General features: G+C 41.8%; 1 protein-coding gene across 12 annotated transcripts in view; it reads left to right on the forward strand.

Annotated features, from left to right (window-relative positions):
• ABI3BP (ABI family member 3 binding protein) overlaps positions 1-14,197 on the forward strand; it is a 746,713-nt gene that overhangs the window by 511,443 nt on the left and 221,073 nt on the right. For 4 of the 12 annotated variants that reach the window (XM_069757702.1, XM_069757705.1, XM_069757707.1 and 1 more), the window contains one exon: positions 6,354-6,449. The exons of the other annotated variants lie outside the window; for them this stretch is intronic. In XM_069757702.1, coding sequence (XP_069613803.1) covers positions 6,354-6,449 — 96 coding nt within the window. The remainder of the gene's footprint in view (positions 1-6,353; positions 6,450-14,197) is intronic. 12 annotated transcript variants of the gene reach the window in all.

A 14,197-nucleotide genomic window follows, 5' to 3' on the forward strand; every position in this document is an offset into this window, starting at 1 on the left:
GGAGTAATGGTGGAACCGCACACGGAGATGGCAATGTCAGGCTGATGTTTAAATAGTATGTTGCTATGTATATAGTATACAGTATGGAAGTATGAAGCTATATATAATGCCCCATCTCTACACTATTTACACAGCTCCACTCTATATTCCTTACCGCAGTATATATTCTGGAGCTGTGTATACTTCTCCTGTCCTGTATACACGGTGTAATTCTCAGTATCTGCTCATATTATGTGTGTATGTATGTATTTATAGAATAACTAGATGGCAGCCCGATTCTAAAGAATCGGGAGTCTAGAATCCATATATACTTTATTTATTCAAATGTAAGAATAATACAATTAATAAATAATAGTAAGAAAGAACAAAAAATGGCTGCACTCACCAGCTCTTGACAAAAGTTCAAAATTGGTGTGAAAATGTCACTGAACCACTTCACAACTAAATATATATAGTTTTGGTAAATGGTATTATCATTTTTTTGACGAAATTCGGCAGGAGCTTGAAGAGCAACGTCACTGGGCCCGCCTCCACGCAGTAGAAACTTGCTGTGAGGTAAAAATTCAAAAATCACACCAAAATGGCGGGCGGAGTGTGTCACAGTACGGCACGTTTCTGATTGGTCGCTCGCAGCAGGCGGCAACCAATCAGACACTGGACACTGTTGGCGTCACTTATCTCCGGACATTAGCTCCGGACATTAGCTCCGGACATTAGCTCCGGACATTAGCTCCGGACATTAGCTCCGGACAAAGCCACGGAAGTTGGCACAAATTGCAGGAAGTAGTATTCTAGGCAATTATATATTAGATTACTCCGATAAGTGGTGAAAAAAGTGGAGGACTCTTTATTAGCCCATGTGGCAACATTTCAGTCCATAACATAACCTTTCTCTGCTGTGGAACTGAAATGTTGCCACATGGGCTAATAAAGAGTCCACCCTTCCCCCGCTTGCTCAGGGCCCCAACACTTGTGATACTTACCTCTTCCTGCTCCTCCACTGTGGCATCTCCTGACTGTGACATTTCAGGTCAGAGGGTGTGGTCTGTGCATCCTCTGCCTGAGCAGTCACAGTGCAGAGAGCTGGAAGACACCGACGCTGAGGAGTCCGGAGCAGAGCAGCGACCAGCGTGGAGAGGTGAGGATTTCATTTTTTGCTTGTTTTTTTAATGTTTTGAGCAATATATGGGGCCCATCATACACTGGAGCATTATATGGAGCATCATATGGGGACCATTATATACTGGAGCATCATATAGGGACCATTATATGAGGCCCATTAAATATGGAGCATCATATGGAGCCCATTATAGATGGAGCCTCATATGGGGCCCACTATATATGGAGCAATATATGGGGCCCATTATGTACTGTATGGGGCATTATATGGGGCCCATTCTGTTTGGAGTTTGGAGCATTATATGGGGCCCAACATATTCTGTATAAAGCATTATATGGGGCCCATTCTGTATGGAACAAGGTATGGGGTGCATTATACTGTTTGGAGCACTATATGGGGCCATTATTCGGTATGGCACAATATATGGGATAATTATTCTGTATGGAGCATTATATTGGGCCATTATTCTGTATGGAGCATTATATTGGGCCATTATACTGTATGGAGCATTATATGGGGCCCATTATACTGTTTGTAGCAATATATGGGGCTCATTATACTGCATGGAGCAATATATGGGGATCATTATTCTGTATAGAGCATTACATGGGGCTCATTGTTCTGTAGGGATCAATATATGGGGCTCATTATACTGTACTAGATGGTGGCCCGATTCTAACGCATCGGGTATTCTAGAATATGTATGTATGTATATAGCAGCCACAGAGTATATAGCACAGGCCATGTAGTACATAGGAGCCATGTAGTATATAGCAAATACTACGTGGCCTGTGCTATATACTATGTGGCTGCTATATACATACATACATACATATTCTTGAATACTCGATGCGTTAATACAGGCCACGCAGTATATAACACAACCCACGCAGTATATAACAGCCACGCAGTATATAACACAGGCGACGTAGTATATAGCACATGCCACGCAGTATATAACACAGGGAACGTACTATATAGCACAGCCCCCGCAGTATATCACACAGCCCACATAGTATATAACACTGCCCATGTAGTATAAAGCACAGCCCACGCAGTATATAACACAGCCCATGTAGTATATAGCACAGCCCCCACAGTATATCACACAGCCCCCGCAGTATATCACACAGCCCCCGCAGTATATCACACAGCCCCTGCAGTATATCACACAGCCCCCGCAGTATATCACACAGCCCCCGCAGTATATCACACAGCCCCCGCAGTATATCACACTGCCCATGTAGTATATAGCAGCCACGTGGTATATAACACTGCCCATGCAGTATTAAGCAGGGTGGGCACCATATCCCTGTTAAAAAAAATAATTAAAATAAAAAATAGTTATATACTCACCCCCTAGGATCCAGCGAAGCTCTGGCAATACGATCGCGGCTGCCGCCATCTTCCGTTCCCAGGATGCATTGCGAGACCGCTAAGTCTTCTGGGTAATTTCGCAATGCATCTCTGGGACCGGAAGCTGGCGGCAGGCGCGAGCGCATCGTTGGACGGCGGAGGGTGAGAATAGCAGGTTTTTTGTTTTTTTATTAATTTTAACATTAGATCTTTATACTATTGATGCCGCATAGGCAGCATCAATAGTAAAAACTTGGTCACACAGGGTTAATAGCAGCGGTAACGGAGTGCATTACCCGCGCATAACGCGGTCCGTTACCGCCGGCATTAACCCTGCGTGAGCGGTGACTGGATGGGAGTATGCGAACGCCGGTAACTGACTGCGGGGAGTAAGGAGCTGCCATTTTTCTGCCGGACTGTGCCCGTCGCTGATTGGTCGTGGCTGTTTTGCCGCGACCAATCAGCGACTTGGATTTCCATGACAGACAGAGGCAGCGACCAATGAATATCTGTGACAGAAAGACAGACAGAAAGACAGAAAGACAGACGGAAGTGACCCTTAGAGAATTATATAGTAGATGGAGCACTATGTGGTACCCATAATACTGTATGAAGCATTATATGGGGCTTATTATTCTGTATTGAGCAATACATGGGGCTCATTATACTGTATAGAGCAATATATGGGGCATGTTATTCTGTATGGAGCGCTATATGGTGCCCACAATATTCTATGGAGGACTATATGGGGCCCATTATACTTTATGGAGCACTATGTGGTACCCATAATACTGTATGGAGTAATATATGGGGCTTTTTATACTGTATGGAGCGCTATGTGGTGCCCACATTACTGTATGGAGGACTATATGGGGCCCATTATGCTGTATGGAGCATTATGTGAGGCCCATTACACTGTATGGAGCAATATATGGGGCTCATTATTCCGTATGGAGCATTATATGGGGCTCATTATTCGGTATGGAGCAATATATGAGGCTCATTATTCTGTATGGAGCACTATACTGTCTGGTTTCTGGCCTATTGTACAATCTATATATATAATTGTCTAAGGGTCTGTTTGTCTGTAACCAAAATCCTGCATCGCTGATTGGTCGCACCTGGCTGGCCTCGACCAATCAGCGTTCATAAATAAACTACATACACATACTAGGACGAGAATAACTTGAAGGACAGTCTGTGAGGGAGAGAATAACATGATGGACAGTCTGTCAGGGAGAGAATAACATGGAGGACAGTCTGTGAGGGAGAGAATAACATGGAGGACAGTCTGTGAGGGAGAGAATAACATGGAGGACAGTCTGTGAGTGAGAGAATAACATGGAGGACAGTCTGTGAGGGAGAGAATAACATGGAGGACAGTCTGTGAGAGAGAGAATAACATGGAGGACAGTCTGTGAGGGAGAGAATAACATGGAGGACAGTCTGTGAGGGAGAGAATAACATGGAGGACAGTTTGTGAGGGAGAGAATAACATGGAGGACAGTCTGTGAGGGAGAGAATAACATGGAGGACAGTCTGTGAGGGAGAGAATAACATAGAGGACAGTCTGTGAGGGAGAAAATAACATGAAGGACAGTCTGTGAGGGAGAGAATAACATGGAGGACAGTCTGTGAGGGAGAGAATAACATGGAGGACAGTCTGTGAGGGAGAGAATAACATAGAGGACAATCTATGAGGGAGAGAACAACATGGAGGACAGTGTGTAATGGAGAGAATAAAAATTTTCCCCTTTTTTAAGTTTATCATATGGTAAAATAAATGGTGTCTTTGAAAACTATAAGTCATCCTGTAGAAAACAAGCTGTCATACAGCGATAGATGACTAATAAAGTTTTGACTCTTAAAATAAGGACAGGAGAAAAACAGTGGCAGTGTGTCCAATGGGTTAAAACATAAATGTAAGCACCAATGTTTATATGAATACTAGATGGTGGCCCGATTCTAACGCATCTGGTATCTACTATATAATTGTCTAATTCTGTCTGTTTGTCTGTAATGGAAATCCCGCGTTGCTGATTGGTCTCGCCAGGTGCCCGCAACCAATCAGCGACAGGCGCAGTCCGGCCGTGAATTGGCACGGGATTTGAACCACACTTCGCTGATTGGTCACGCCCGGCCGGCAGTGACAGGCGCAGTCTGGCCACGAATTGGCCCGGGATTTAAACCACGCTTCGCTGATTGGTCGCGCCCGGCCACGACCAATCAGCAATATTGGCTTGGGATTTAAACCCCGCTGCGCTGATTGGTGGCGCCCCGGCTGGACGCAACTAATCAGCGACGGGCGCTGTCTGGCCGCGAATTGGCGCGGGATTTGAACCACCCTTTGCTGATTGGTCACGCCTGGCTGGCCACGACCAATTAGTGATATTGGCTCGAGATTTAAACCCCGCTGCACTGATTGGTCGCACCCAGCCGGCCGCGACCAATCAGTGATATTGGCGCGGGATTTAAACACTGCTTCACTGATAATGTATATATTTTACCTGGAAAATCCTGTGTATTCATTGCATTATTCTTAAATCTTCATAAATAAACTACATACATATTCTAGAATACCCGATGCGTTAGAATCGGGCCACCATCTAGTATACAATAAATATCACTCATGTAATGTAAGAAGTGAAATCTTTGGCATTGAACTATCCCTATATTTCTCTGCTATATCTGTGCATTATGAATTGTGGTATGTGTTAAAGGGGCCAACTGAGACTTTCACCCGGGTCCTGCAAAAACCTGGAGCCGGCCCTGTATGCACTGCACAGTACCACTTCTCTTGTCCTGTTGTCGAAGAAGCGACATTGGACTTTGGAAGGGTTAATATTGGTTTTGTATTTTCAATATTACTATGGACAAATAAAAATACAATATTGGAAAAGCTGTTTAAATGGATTATCCCATGTAACCCCCTCTCCTCTGGATAGGGGATAACTTTCCATTTGCTGGAGATCCGAGTGCTGGGACCCCATGATCCTAAAAATTGGAGCTCTGTAGAGCAGGGGTCCCCAACTCCAGTCCTCAAGGCCCACCAACATGTCATGTTTTCAGGATTTCCTTAGTCTTGCCCAGGTAATAATTGCATCACCTGTGCAATGCAAAGGAAATCCTGAAAACATGACCTGTTGGTGGGCCTTGAGGACTGGAGTTGGGGACCTCTGCTGTAGAGCACCATGTAAATGCAGCTGTGGTCGATCATACGCACTGTGGCGCCATTCACATGTGGCTCTTCAATTATCTCCTTTTAGGAGAGTGAGGGGCACGACAAAGTAAAGCCAAAGTCACTGATCGGGGTGAGGAGTGTTATAGTATGTGGGCTGGTGGGGTTTGTGTGGCAGGGCTGCTTTTTTGTCCCAGTCCGGCCCTGCACGCACGTATAGCACGTGCAGGGTCGTCCAAGACCTGGTTACATATGGAAGACACAGCTTGCAGTGGCGAGTAGAAGATGCGCTGAGGATTGTACAGGGAACAGTGAGCAGCGGAAATGAGCAGTGAAGTGAATATTAGTTGTTTGGGATTTTTTTCTACAGCTTAAGTTTATTATGCCCTTGGGCCTCTCCAGAGCACAGAGCATAATAATGGATATTCAGCTTGCAAAGAATAAATTTGCAACTATTCGAATTTCCCAGTAAAATCCACATGATTTGGCAAATTTGAATCCCATCAGATCCATTCATCTCTGCATTCCAGTATTAAGTGCTTCAAAAAAGTGACAGGATCTAGTACAATAAAGTCCTCGTCAACAGACAGTAAAACATTTGATGCTGGTACATAAATGTATACATTTTAGTTTGCTTTAGTTATTATGGGTGCTTTTTTTCTAATATTTATTTATGTTTGCTTAACAAATTGTCATTAGCTGTTGCAAGAAAATCAAATGGCAAACAAGATGGGTCTGAAGGCATAGCAACTTTGGAACCTGTCCTTGCTGTGGATCCTCCAAGGGATTTATTGGGTAATATACTGGAACTTGATAGTTTTTGTTCACTTCAGCTATTAAAGTACATAGTATATAGTTACATAGGAGGAAAAAAGACCTAGGTCCATCAAGTTCAACCTTTCTCCACTACAGTAATTGTACTTTTTATCACTAAATTACCATATATACTCGAGTATAAGCCGACCCGAGTATAAGCCGACCCCCCTAATTTTGCCACAAAAAACTGGGAAAACTTATTGACTCGAGTATAAGCCTAGGGTGGAAATGCAGCATTTACCGGTGAATTTCAAAAATAAAAATAGATCATTATTTCCCCATAGCTGTGCCATATAGTGCTCTGCACCGTTCATATTTCCCCATAGGTGTGAACCATATAGTGCTCTGCACCGTTCATTGTGCCCCCTAGCTGTGCCATATACGGTGCTCTGCACCGTTCATTGTGCCCCATAGATGTGCCATATACGGTGCTCTGCACCGTTCACTGTGCCCCATAGCTGTGCTGTGCCATATACGGTGCTCTGCACCGTTCACTGTGCCCCATAGCTGTGCCATATACGGTGCTCTGCACCGTTCACTGTGCCCCATAGCTGTGCTGTGCCATATACGGTGCTCTGCACCGTTCACTGTGCCCCATACATAGCTGTGCTGTGCCATATACGGTGCTCTGCACCGTTCACTGTGCCCCATAGCTGTGCTGTGCCATATACGGTGCTCTGCACCGTTCACTGTGCCCCATAGCTGTGCTGTGCCATATACGGTGCTCTGCACCGTTCACTGTGCCCCATAGCTGTGCTGTGCCATATACGGTGCTCTGCACCGTTCACTGTGCCCCATAGCTGTGCCATATACAGTGCTCTGCACCGTTCACTGTGCCCCATACATAGCTGTGCTGTGCCATATACGGTGCTCTGCACCGTTCACTGTGCCCCATAGCTGTGCTGTGCCATATACGGTGCTCTGCACCGTTCACTGTGCCCCATAGCTGTGCTGTGCCATATACGGTGCTCTGCACCGTTCACTGTGCCCCATAGCTGTGCTGTGCCATATACGGTGCTCTGCACCGTTCACTGTGCCCCATACATAGCTGTGCTGTGCCATATACGGTGCTCTGCACCGTTCACTGTGCCCCATAGCTGTGCTGTGCCATATACGGTGCTCTGCACCGTTCACTGTGCCCCATAGATGTTCCACATAAATTTGTGCCGCCGCTGCCGCAATAAAGAAAAAAAAACACATACTCACCTCCCTTGATTGCAGCTCCCGGCGTCTCGTTCCGGCGCCTCCATCTTCCCGGCGTCTCTGCTCTGACTGATCAGGCAGAGGGCGCCGCGCACACTATATGCGTCATCGCGCCCTCTGACCTGAACAGTCAGAGAGCAGAGACGCCGGGAAGATGGAGGCGCCGGCCGGGAAGATGGATCGGCGCCCGGCGGCTGGAACGAGGACAGGTGAATATGCTATACTCACCTAGTCCTGGCGATCCTCGCGCTGTCCCCTCCTGTCTTCGGTGCCGCAGCTTCTTTCTCTATCAGCGGTCACCGGCACCGCTGATTAGAGAAATGAATAAGCGGCTCCGCCCCTATGGGAGGTGGAGCCGCTTATTCATTTCTGTAATGAGCGGTCCCACGTGACCGCTGAAGAGAGGAAGAAACTGCAGCGCCGAAGCCCGTGGGACGGCAGGGACAGCGCGAGGATCGCTGGGACTAGGTAAGTATACCTCAGCGCCCTCACCCCCTCACCCGCCGACCCCACCGCTACCGTGACTCGAGTATAAGCCGAGGGGGGCACTTTCAGCCCAAAAATTTGGGCTGAAAATCTCGGCTTATACTCGAGTATATACGGTAACTATAACTCGCAATGTTATGTGTACTGAAGAAATAATCCATCCATTTTTTAAAAGCTGTTATAGTGTCTGCAATTACTACCTCTTGTGGTCGGCATTACACATTCTCACTGCTCTAACTGTAAAGAACCCTTTCCTATTTACCTGCCAAAATCACTTTTATTCCACCTTTAATGAGTTCCCCCTTGTCCTTAGTATTATTCATTATATTTTTACACATACTATTACACAACTGGTATATTCCTTTTTTTAGATTTTTTGGATTTCCCTGTGTATTTGTAGTATATCGTTGCATAGCCATTAGATAAAATATTTATTTGTTGAGCAAGGAAATGTTGAACTGTATGACTTTTCTTTTGATTTACAGTTAATCAGCTTTCACGGTCGAGCCTCGAGCATAGCTATGGTGAAATAAGGACTAAAATATGGATCTAAAGCATACATAAATATAGCTCAGATTTATGTCAGTACTTTCTGTTTGTTTGTTTGTTTCTGTCTGTTCTGGTTGTAGGATTAGTTGTTTCATTGTTCAGCGTTTTTACATTCATCTATATTTTTTTCTATATTGCAGATAAAAAATATGTATTAAAAAATATGCAGGATCCCTTTTTGTAAGGCTCTTGTGACTTGTAGAGGAGATTACAACCATTGTATGGGATGCAAACATATGGCTTTAGAGATACCGTATATTTACAGGTTTTATTTATTACAGTTTTTTTTTTTTAGGTGGTATTCTCAAACCTATTAGCATCTTCTAATATTGTTTTTTTTCCAATTTCCTTAGTAAGTCAACTAACTGAGCATCATGTCGTAAAGTAAATCGAAATTAAATATCAAATTATAAATAGCCAAAACAATTTACTGAGATTTTCTGGATTGACAAAAATTAGATTAGTGGTATGAAAATGGCCAAAAAGAATAAAATAACTTAAATGGCTGTGGCCAATCTTTTACCTCAACGTTGAATGGCGGCAGACTGCTTAGGCCAGTGATTGGCTGCACTGTTAATGTGGGTAGACATGACTGCTGCAGAGAAGTAAACGGAGAGCAGTGAATACCACCGAAGGAATATTGGGAGAGTCATCAAGTAAATAATGACTGTTATTTCTATGCGATTTCCTGCATTTACTAGAACGATTTGCCATGTTTACACAGGGAGCCACAGTAGCATATGTCAATTGTAGGGTCCCATAGTAAAAAAAAATCATATACTTTTTTTTTTTACTGTACACCATAATATGAACTAGCAGAAAATATATATTTCAGCTTTTTTAGTGAAAGGGAAAAAAACTTTTCTGCTATATGTGCATTGTTTTTTACTACCTACCTTTATCCTACGTTCCCACAATGAGCTTTTCGTGACTTTTTCATGTGGCAGATTTTCTGCAGCATTTCTGCACCTATTATGTAAATTAGGTTACTTGCGTTTTTTCATTGCATTATAAAGTGTTTTTTTACATCCATTTTAATCATGTTTTTTGTGCTGTGTTTTTTGTTTCCTGTTACTATGTCATGTTATAAATAAAGCTACTTTGTTTTTTTAATACTTCCTGGTACTTGGCTTTGGCAAAACTTTATTAACATAGTCATGTGTGGATCGCATGCAATTTTGAATCACACTTTACTTGCGTTTTTTCTGCATTTCATGTAAGTCTGTAGAAAAATCTTCACATAAAACTCAGCATACCTGCAAGAGAAATTCACATGTTGCAGATTTGAAACTCGCAGTGCAGGTCAGTTTACGCTAAAAAAAAGATAGTCAAAAGCCAGGCGCACCACTATATATACCGATATGAGAAACTGGGGGTGCAATGAGGTGTTTAAGGTGTGCCAACAAAACTTTTTTCGAACTATTTCAGTGTTATGATTATTATTTTTTGGGTGGTGTGCATATTTGCAGTAGGGCTTTTCTCTATTTTGCCCTTTACGCTAAAAAAAAAACACAGTACTGTAGGCATGAGATTTCTGTAAATCCCATCCACTTTGCTGGAACTGTAGTTCACTATGGTTTTTGAAGCCCAAAAATACACAGCATCAAAAACTCAACAAAAACTCATCGTAGACAAACAGCCTAATACTTACTTACTCCATTGAAAATAGTAAAATAACTGCAATATAATTGCCACCGGGGTAGGATCCCATTTTTTTATGCCACTAATCCATGTGCAGATTTCAGTAGCAATCTGCTACAAAACATATATATATAATATGCTGATTTTGCCGTGGATTTACTGTGGATAAAAATTAACATACCACAGGTATATTTCCATATGGAAAAATTCAACAGCATGTGAATGAGAGTTGTTAAATCTCATCCACATGCTTAGTACTTTGTAAATCTGCTGGTAAAATACACAGCATGTCCATCCCATGGGGACCTACCTTAATGGATATTCACATAATGTTCAAGTAAATATTTTAAAGTTTAAATTGGTTGTTTGGGTGGAGTGTGCATTTTCTTAAATCATCTAGTGGTTTCCAAAAGAGCAATTAAATGTTTTAGAATCTTTTGTTCTATTTCATTAAATTATATTATAGGTAAACATTTTCTGTTTGAAGAATGGATTTGTATTCTTTCACAGACCGGAAAGTTCTTAGACAGCTATGTTGTGGCATTCTGTGAATTCTTGCCCTAGGTGGCATATTGTAGTTATAGAGAACTTTGAGACAACACTGCTGAACATTTTGCTGGGACCGCACCCAAATACTTTATGAATACTGTAATCTGTGACTGTCAAAATTGATTGCAGAAATAAACCATAGAACTATTGGTATGTTTTTCAGCCTGCTGGGACTGTGAATATATGGCATTTCTGTGTTCATGTCTGGCATGACAGTTATACTCTAACCTAGCCTGGATCAGTGCTCGAAAACATATATAAAGTACAAGCTTCAGGATTTACTGGTGTTATTGTAGTTTTCATTCCAAATATATACCACTTTTCTTAGGTAATAAAAGGATTATTAGATCTAAACACACTAGTTTTATTAGCCATATTAATTTGCATTGTTAACTTGACTTAAACATGTCTATGGATTTGTAGTATTTCTCAATGAAAATACCTTTATGTAAAATAAAATATTATAGGTGTGATAGTTTTAGTGGCTAGCCAGAACAGTTGTATTTGCAAGGTTTCAGAGCACAGAGACCCCTTCATTAAGAAAGATTACAAATGAATGACTAACAAAAGAGCACAAGCATATAAAACAAGACATTTATACACTGGTGTTTACATTAAAGGGCTGTTCTCAAATATCTCTTTGGTAGAGCATCTGTTATAGTGAGTCCTTCAATCAATAAATTACAAGTTCATATCAGTTTGAACATCCAGATTTTCTCTTGCTCTTAAAAATATCTTTCAGTATTAAGACTTTGCCACAATGAGTACTGAGCAAGAGAAGTATATTCCTACAGGTGTATGGAGGTCTTTACTTAAAAGTAAGTCTTTACTTCCTGCCTTCAAGATCCCATCCCAATATGTGTGTTAGGAATAATAATAATAATAATAATAGCAAATACCTCTAATTAGAAATGTAGTATAGTTTTTCTGATTTGCTGTGTCTCTTTCCTCATGTCCAGGCATTTCAGGACCTTAGGTATACATGATTACAGCCACTAGCAACTAGCTAACTGTTACTTCATCAGTGGTTGTAATCGTGGATATTTAAAGGGAACCTGTCAGCAGGATTGTGCACAGTAACCCACAAACAGTAGGTTTGGTTGATGAAATCTGTCTTGTGGCAATGAAGAGAAAATTGTGGCGCTGCACAGCCTGTGGATGAGATACTGGTAAAACGCAATCACTTGTGGGTGTTTAGACTTCAGTAGCTGGAGGTGCTCGCATGAGGAAAAACAGGCATTCCAATATGAATACAACAAAGAAAAAAATGCGGCAGCACTCATCAGATGGCGTGGTTCAATCCTTTATTGGAGATATAAAATCCATAGTAGCGTGTTCACGGCTCGGGGGAGTACGGACATAGTGGAAGTGAGCAGGGAAAGACAACAGCTGTTTTGCGCTCTACCAGCGCTTCTACAGGTTTTGAGTTAACGATATGCTTGAGCTCCTGGGTGGGGCTCTGAGGGGTTTCTGACAGGTCACTGATCCCTCCGTGAGCTGCCCCCTATTTTACATAATGAATATTATATATATATATATATATATATATATATATATATATATATATATATATATATATATATAGATATATATCTATATATATATTAGTCGAACTGCTCTGAATAAGTATGAAAGTGGGAGAGTTTTTCTTTCATTTGGAGCAGATTTCACATTTCTATCGTCTTTTGTTGCTTTTGTTGCTATAGGCAGAGGTTGGCCAGCACCATTTTCAAATGGATTTATTTATTTATTTATTTTTTATTAATTTCAGGATAACCTCAAACAAATGAATTATATACATATTACATATGCAATCATGCTGCAGTGCAGGCATCACCACCAACGCTTGCCTGCAGAAGGGGATTTTTTTTTCCAAGATATATACGTAATATTCATTATGTAAACTAGGGGGCAGCTCACAGAGGTATCAGTGACCTGTCAGAATCCATACTAATAAATACCTAATCAGAGCACCACATGAAGACCCCCTGACAGCCCCACCCGGAGCTCAAGCATATAATTAACTTAAAACTGAAAATAAAGATTAAACAACAACCAGAAGATGGATTTCATGAACTAAATTATCAGTATAATCAGTAATGACACTGACCTGACACTGTAGGTTATTGTGCACAATCCTGCTGACAGGTTCCCTTTAAGGTCCTGCAATGCCTGCACATGAGGAAAGAGACACAGCGAATCAGAAAAACTATACTACATTTCTAATTAGAGGTATTTGCTATTATTATTATTATACCTACTACATATTGGGATAGTATCTTGGAGATGGGAATACCACTTTAATGCATGTATGTGTAGATTTATCCCAGTTTGTAGTTTCTGCTTAGCTTCTTCAGGGCATTTTGAGCAACATTCATGATTCCAGCCCCTATACCCAACACAGAGCTGGCAGAGCTGTATTTAGACTTCTGCGGCACCAGGCACATTCTGTCCTCACTCTCCCTTTTTGTGAGTCAGAATCCATGCCTGTTCTCGGGTCCTCTTTAGGATGCCGTCAATCACCTGCTGAAATGCCAAAAAGCTTGTTCATCTGGAGGGTATCATAAAAGTCATTGGCATCGTCCATATAAACTGTTGATGTGCTAGGGATAACATGATTCTGTACAGGAATAGAATGATTGTATTAATTGTCCTTTTGCACCCATCAGTTTATGAGGGCCTGTTTGACCTGGCCAGTTAATAAGTGCACATATTTGATAGGTGCCTGTTAATAGGCCTTTAGGCCATCCGCTATCCCTTGTGATGCCTCTATACATCACAAAACATTTTGGGCTCACGCTTCAGTGGGGATTTACACCTTCAACTTTCTTCACATTGTCTTTGTTAAAAATTCTAAAATTCACATTACACACTTTCCCCTGCTCCAATGCTATGTTTCCGCCATTGCTCCTGGAGATGTTTTACAGACTACAGTGGTGACATCATGGTGAAGAGGCAGCATTCAGGGAAGGGTTGAGTAACGTGAAAGTTTATATTTTTAATGCAGGAATTCAGATTTTATGAATAAATTTGAAAGAGGAAAACCTCTCTAATGACCAACCATTTTTTGTGTTTCTAGCATTTTATTTTTTCACTGATGTGGCTGTATAAGGCTTGTATTATTATTTTTGTCCCTGCTTTGAAGTACTGTACATATAAACTATTGTGTAATTTCCAGACTTTTTTTTTTTGCAATGCTAACATAGAAAAATACCTTATTTTAACTTAAATATCCTAAAAAAGGACTGGCTACACATATGGCACTTCCCAAACTTGAATGCACCTATAAACTACGGAAG

Source organism: Ranitomeya imitator, chromosome 3 (assembly GCF_032444005.1).
Source record: "Ranitomeya imitator isolate aRanImi1 chromosome 3, aRanImi1.pri, whole genome shotgun sequence".
NCBI classification, from domain to species: Eukaryota; Metazoa; Chordata; class Amphibia; order Anura; family Dendrobatidae; genus Ranitomeya; species Ranitomeya imitator.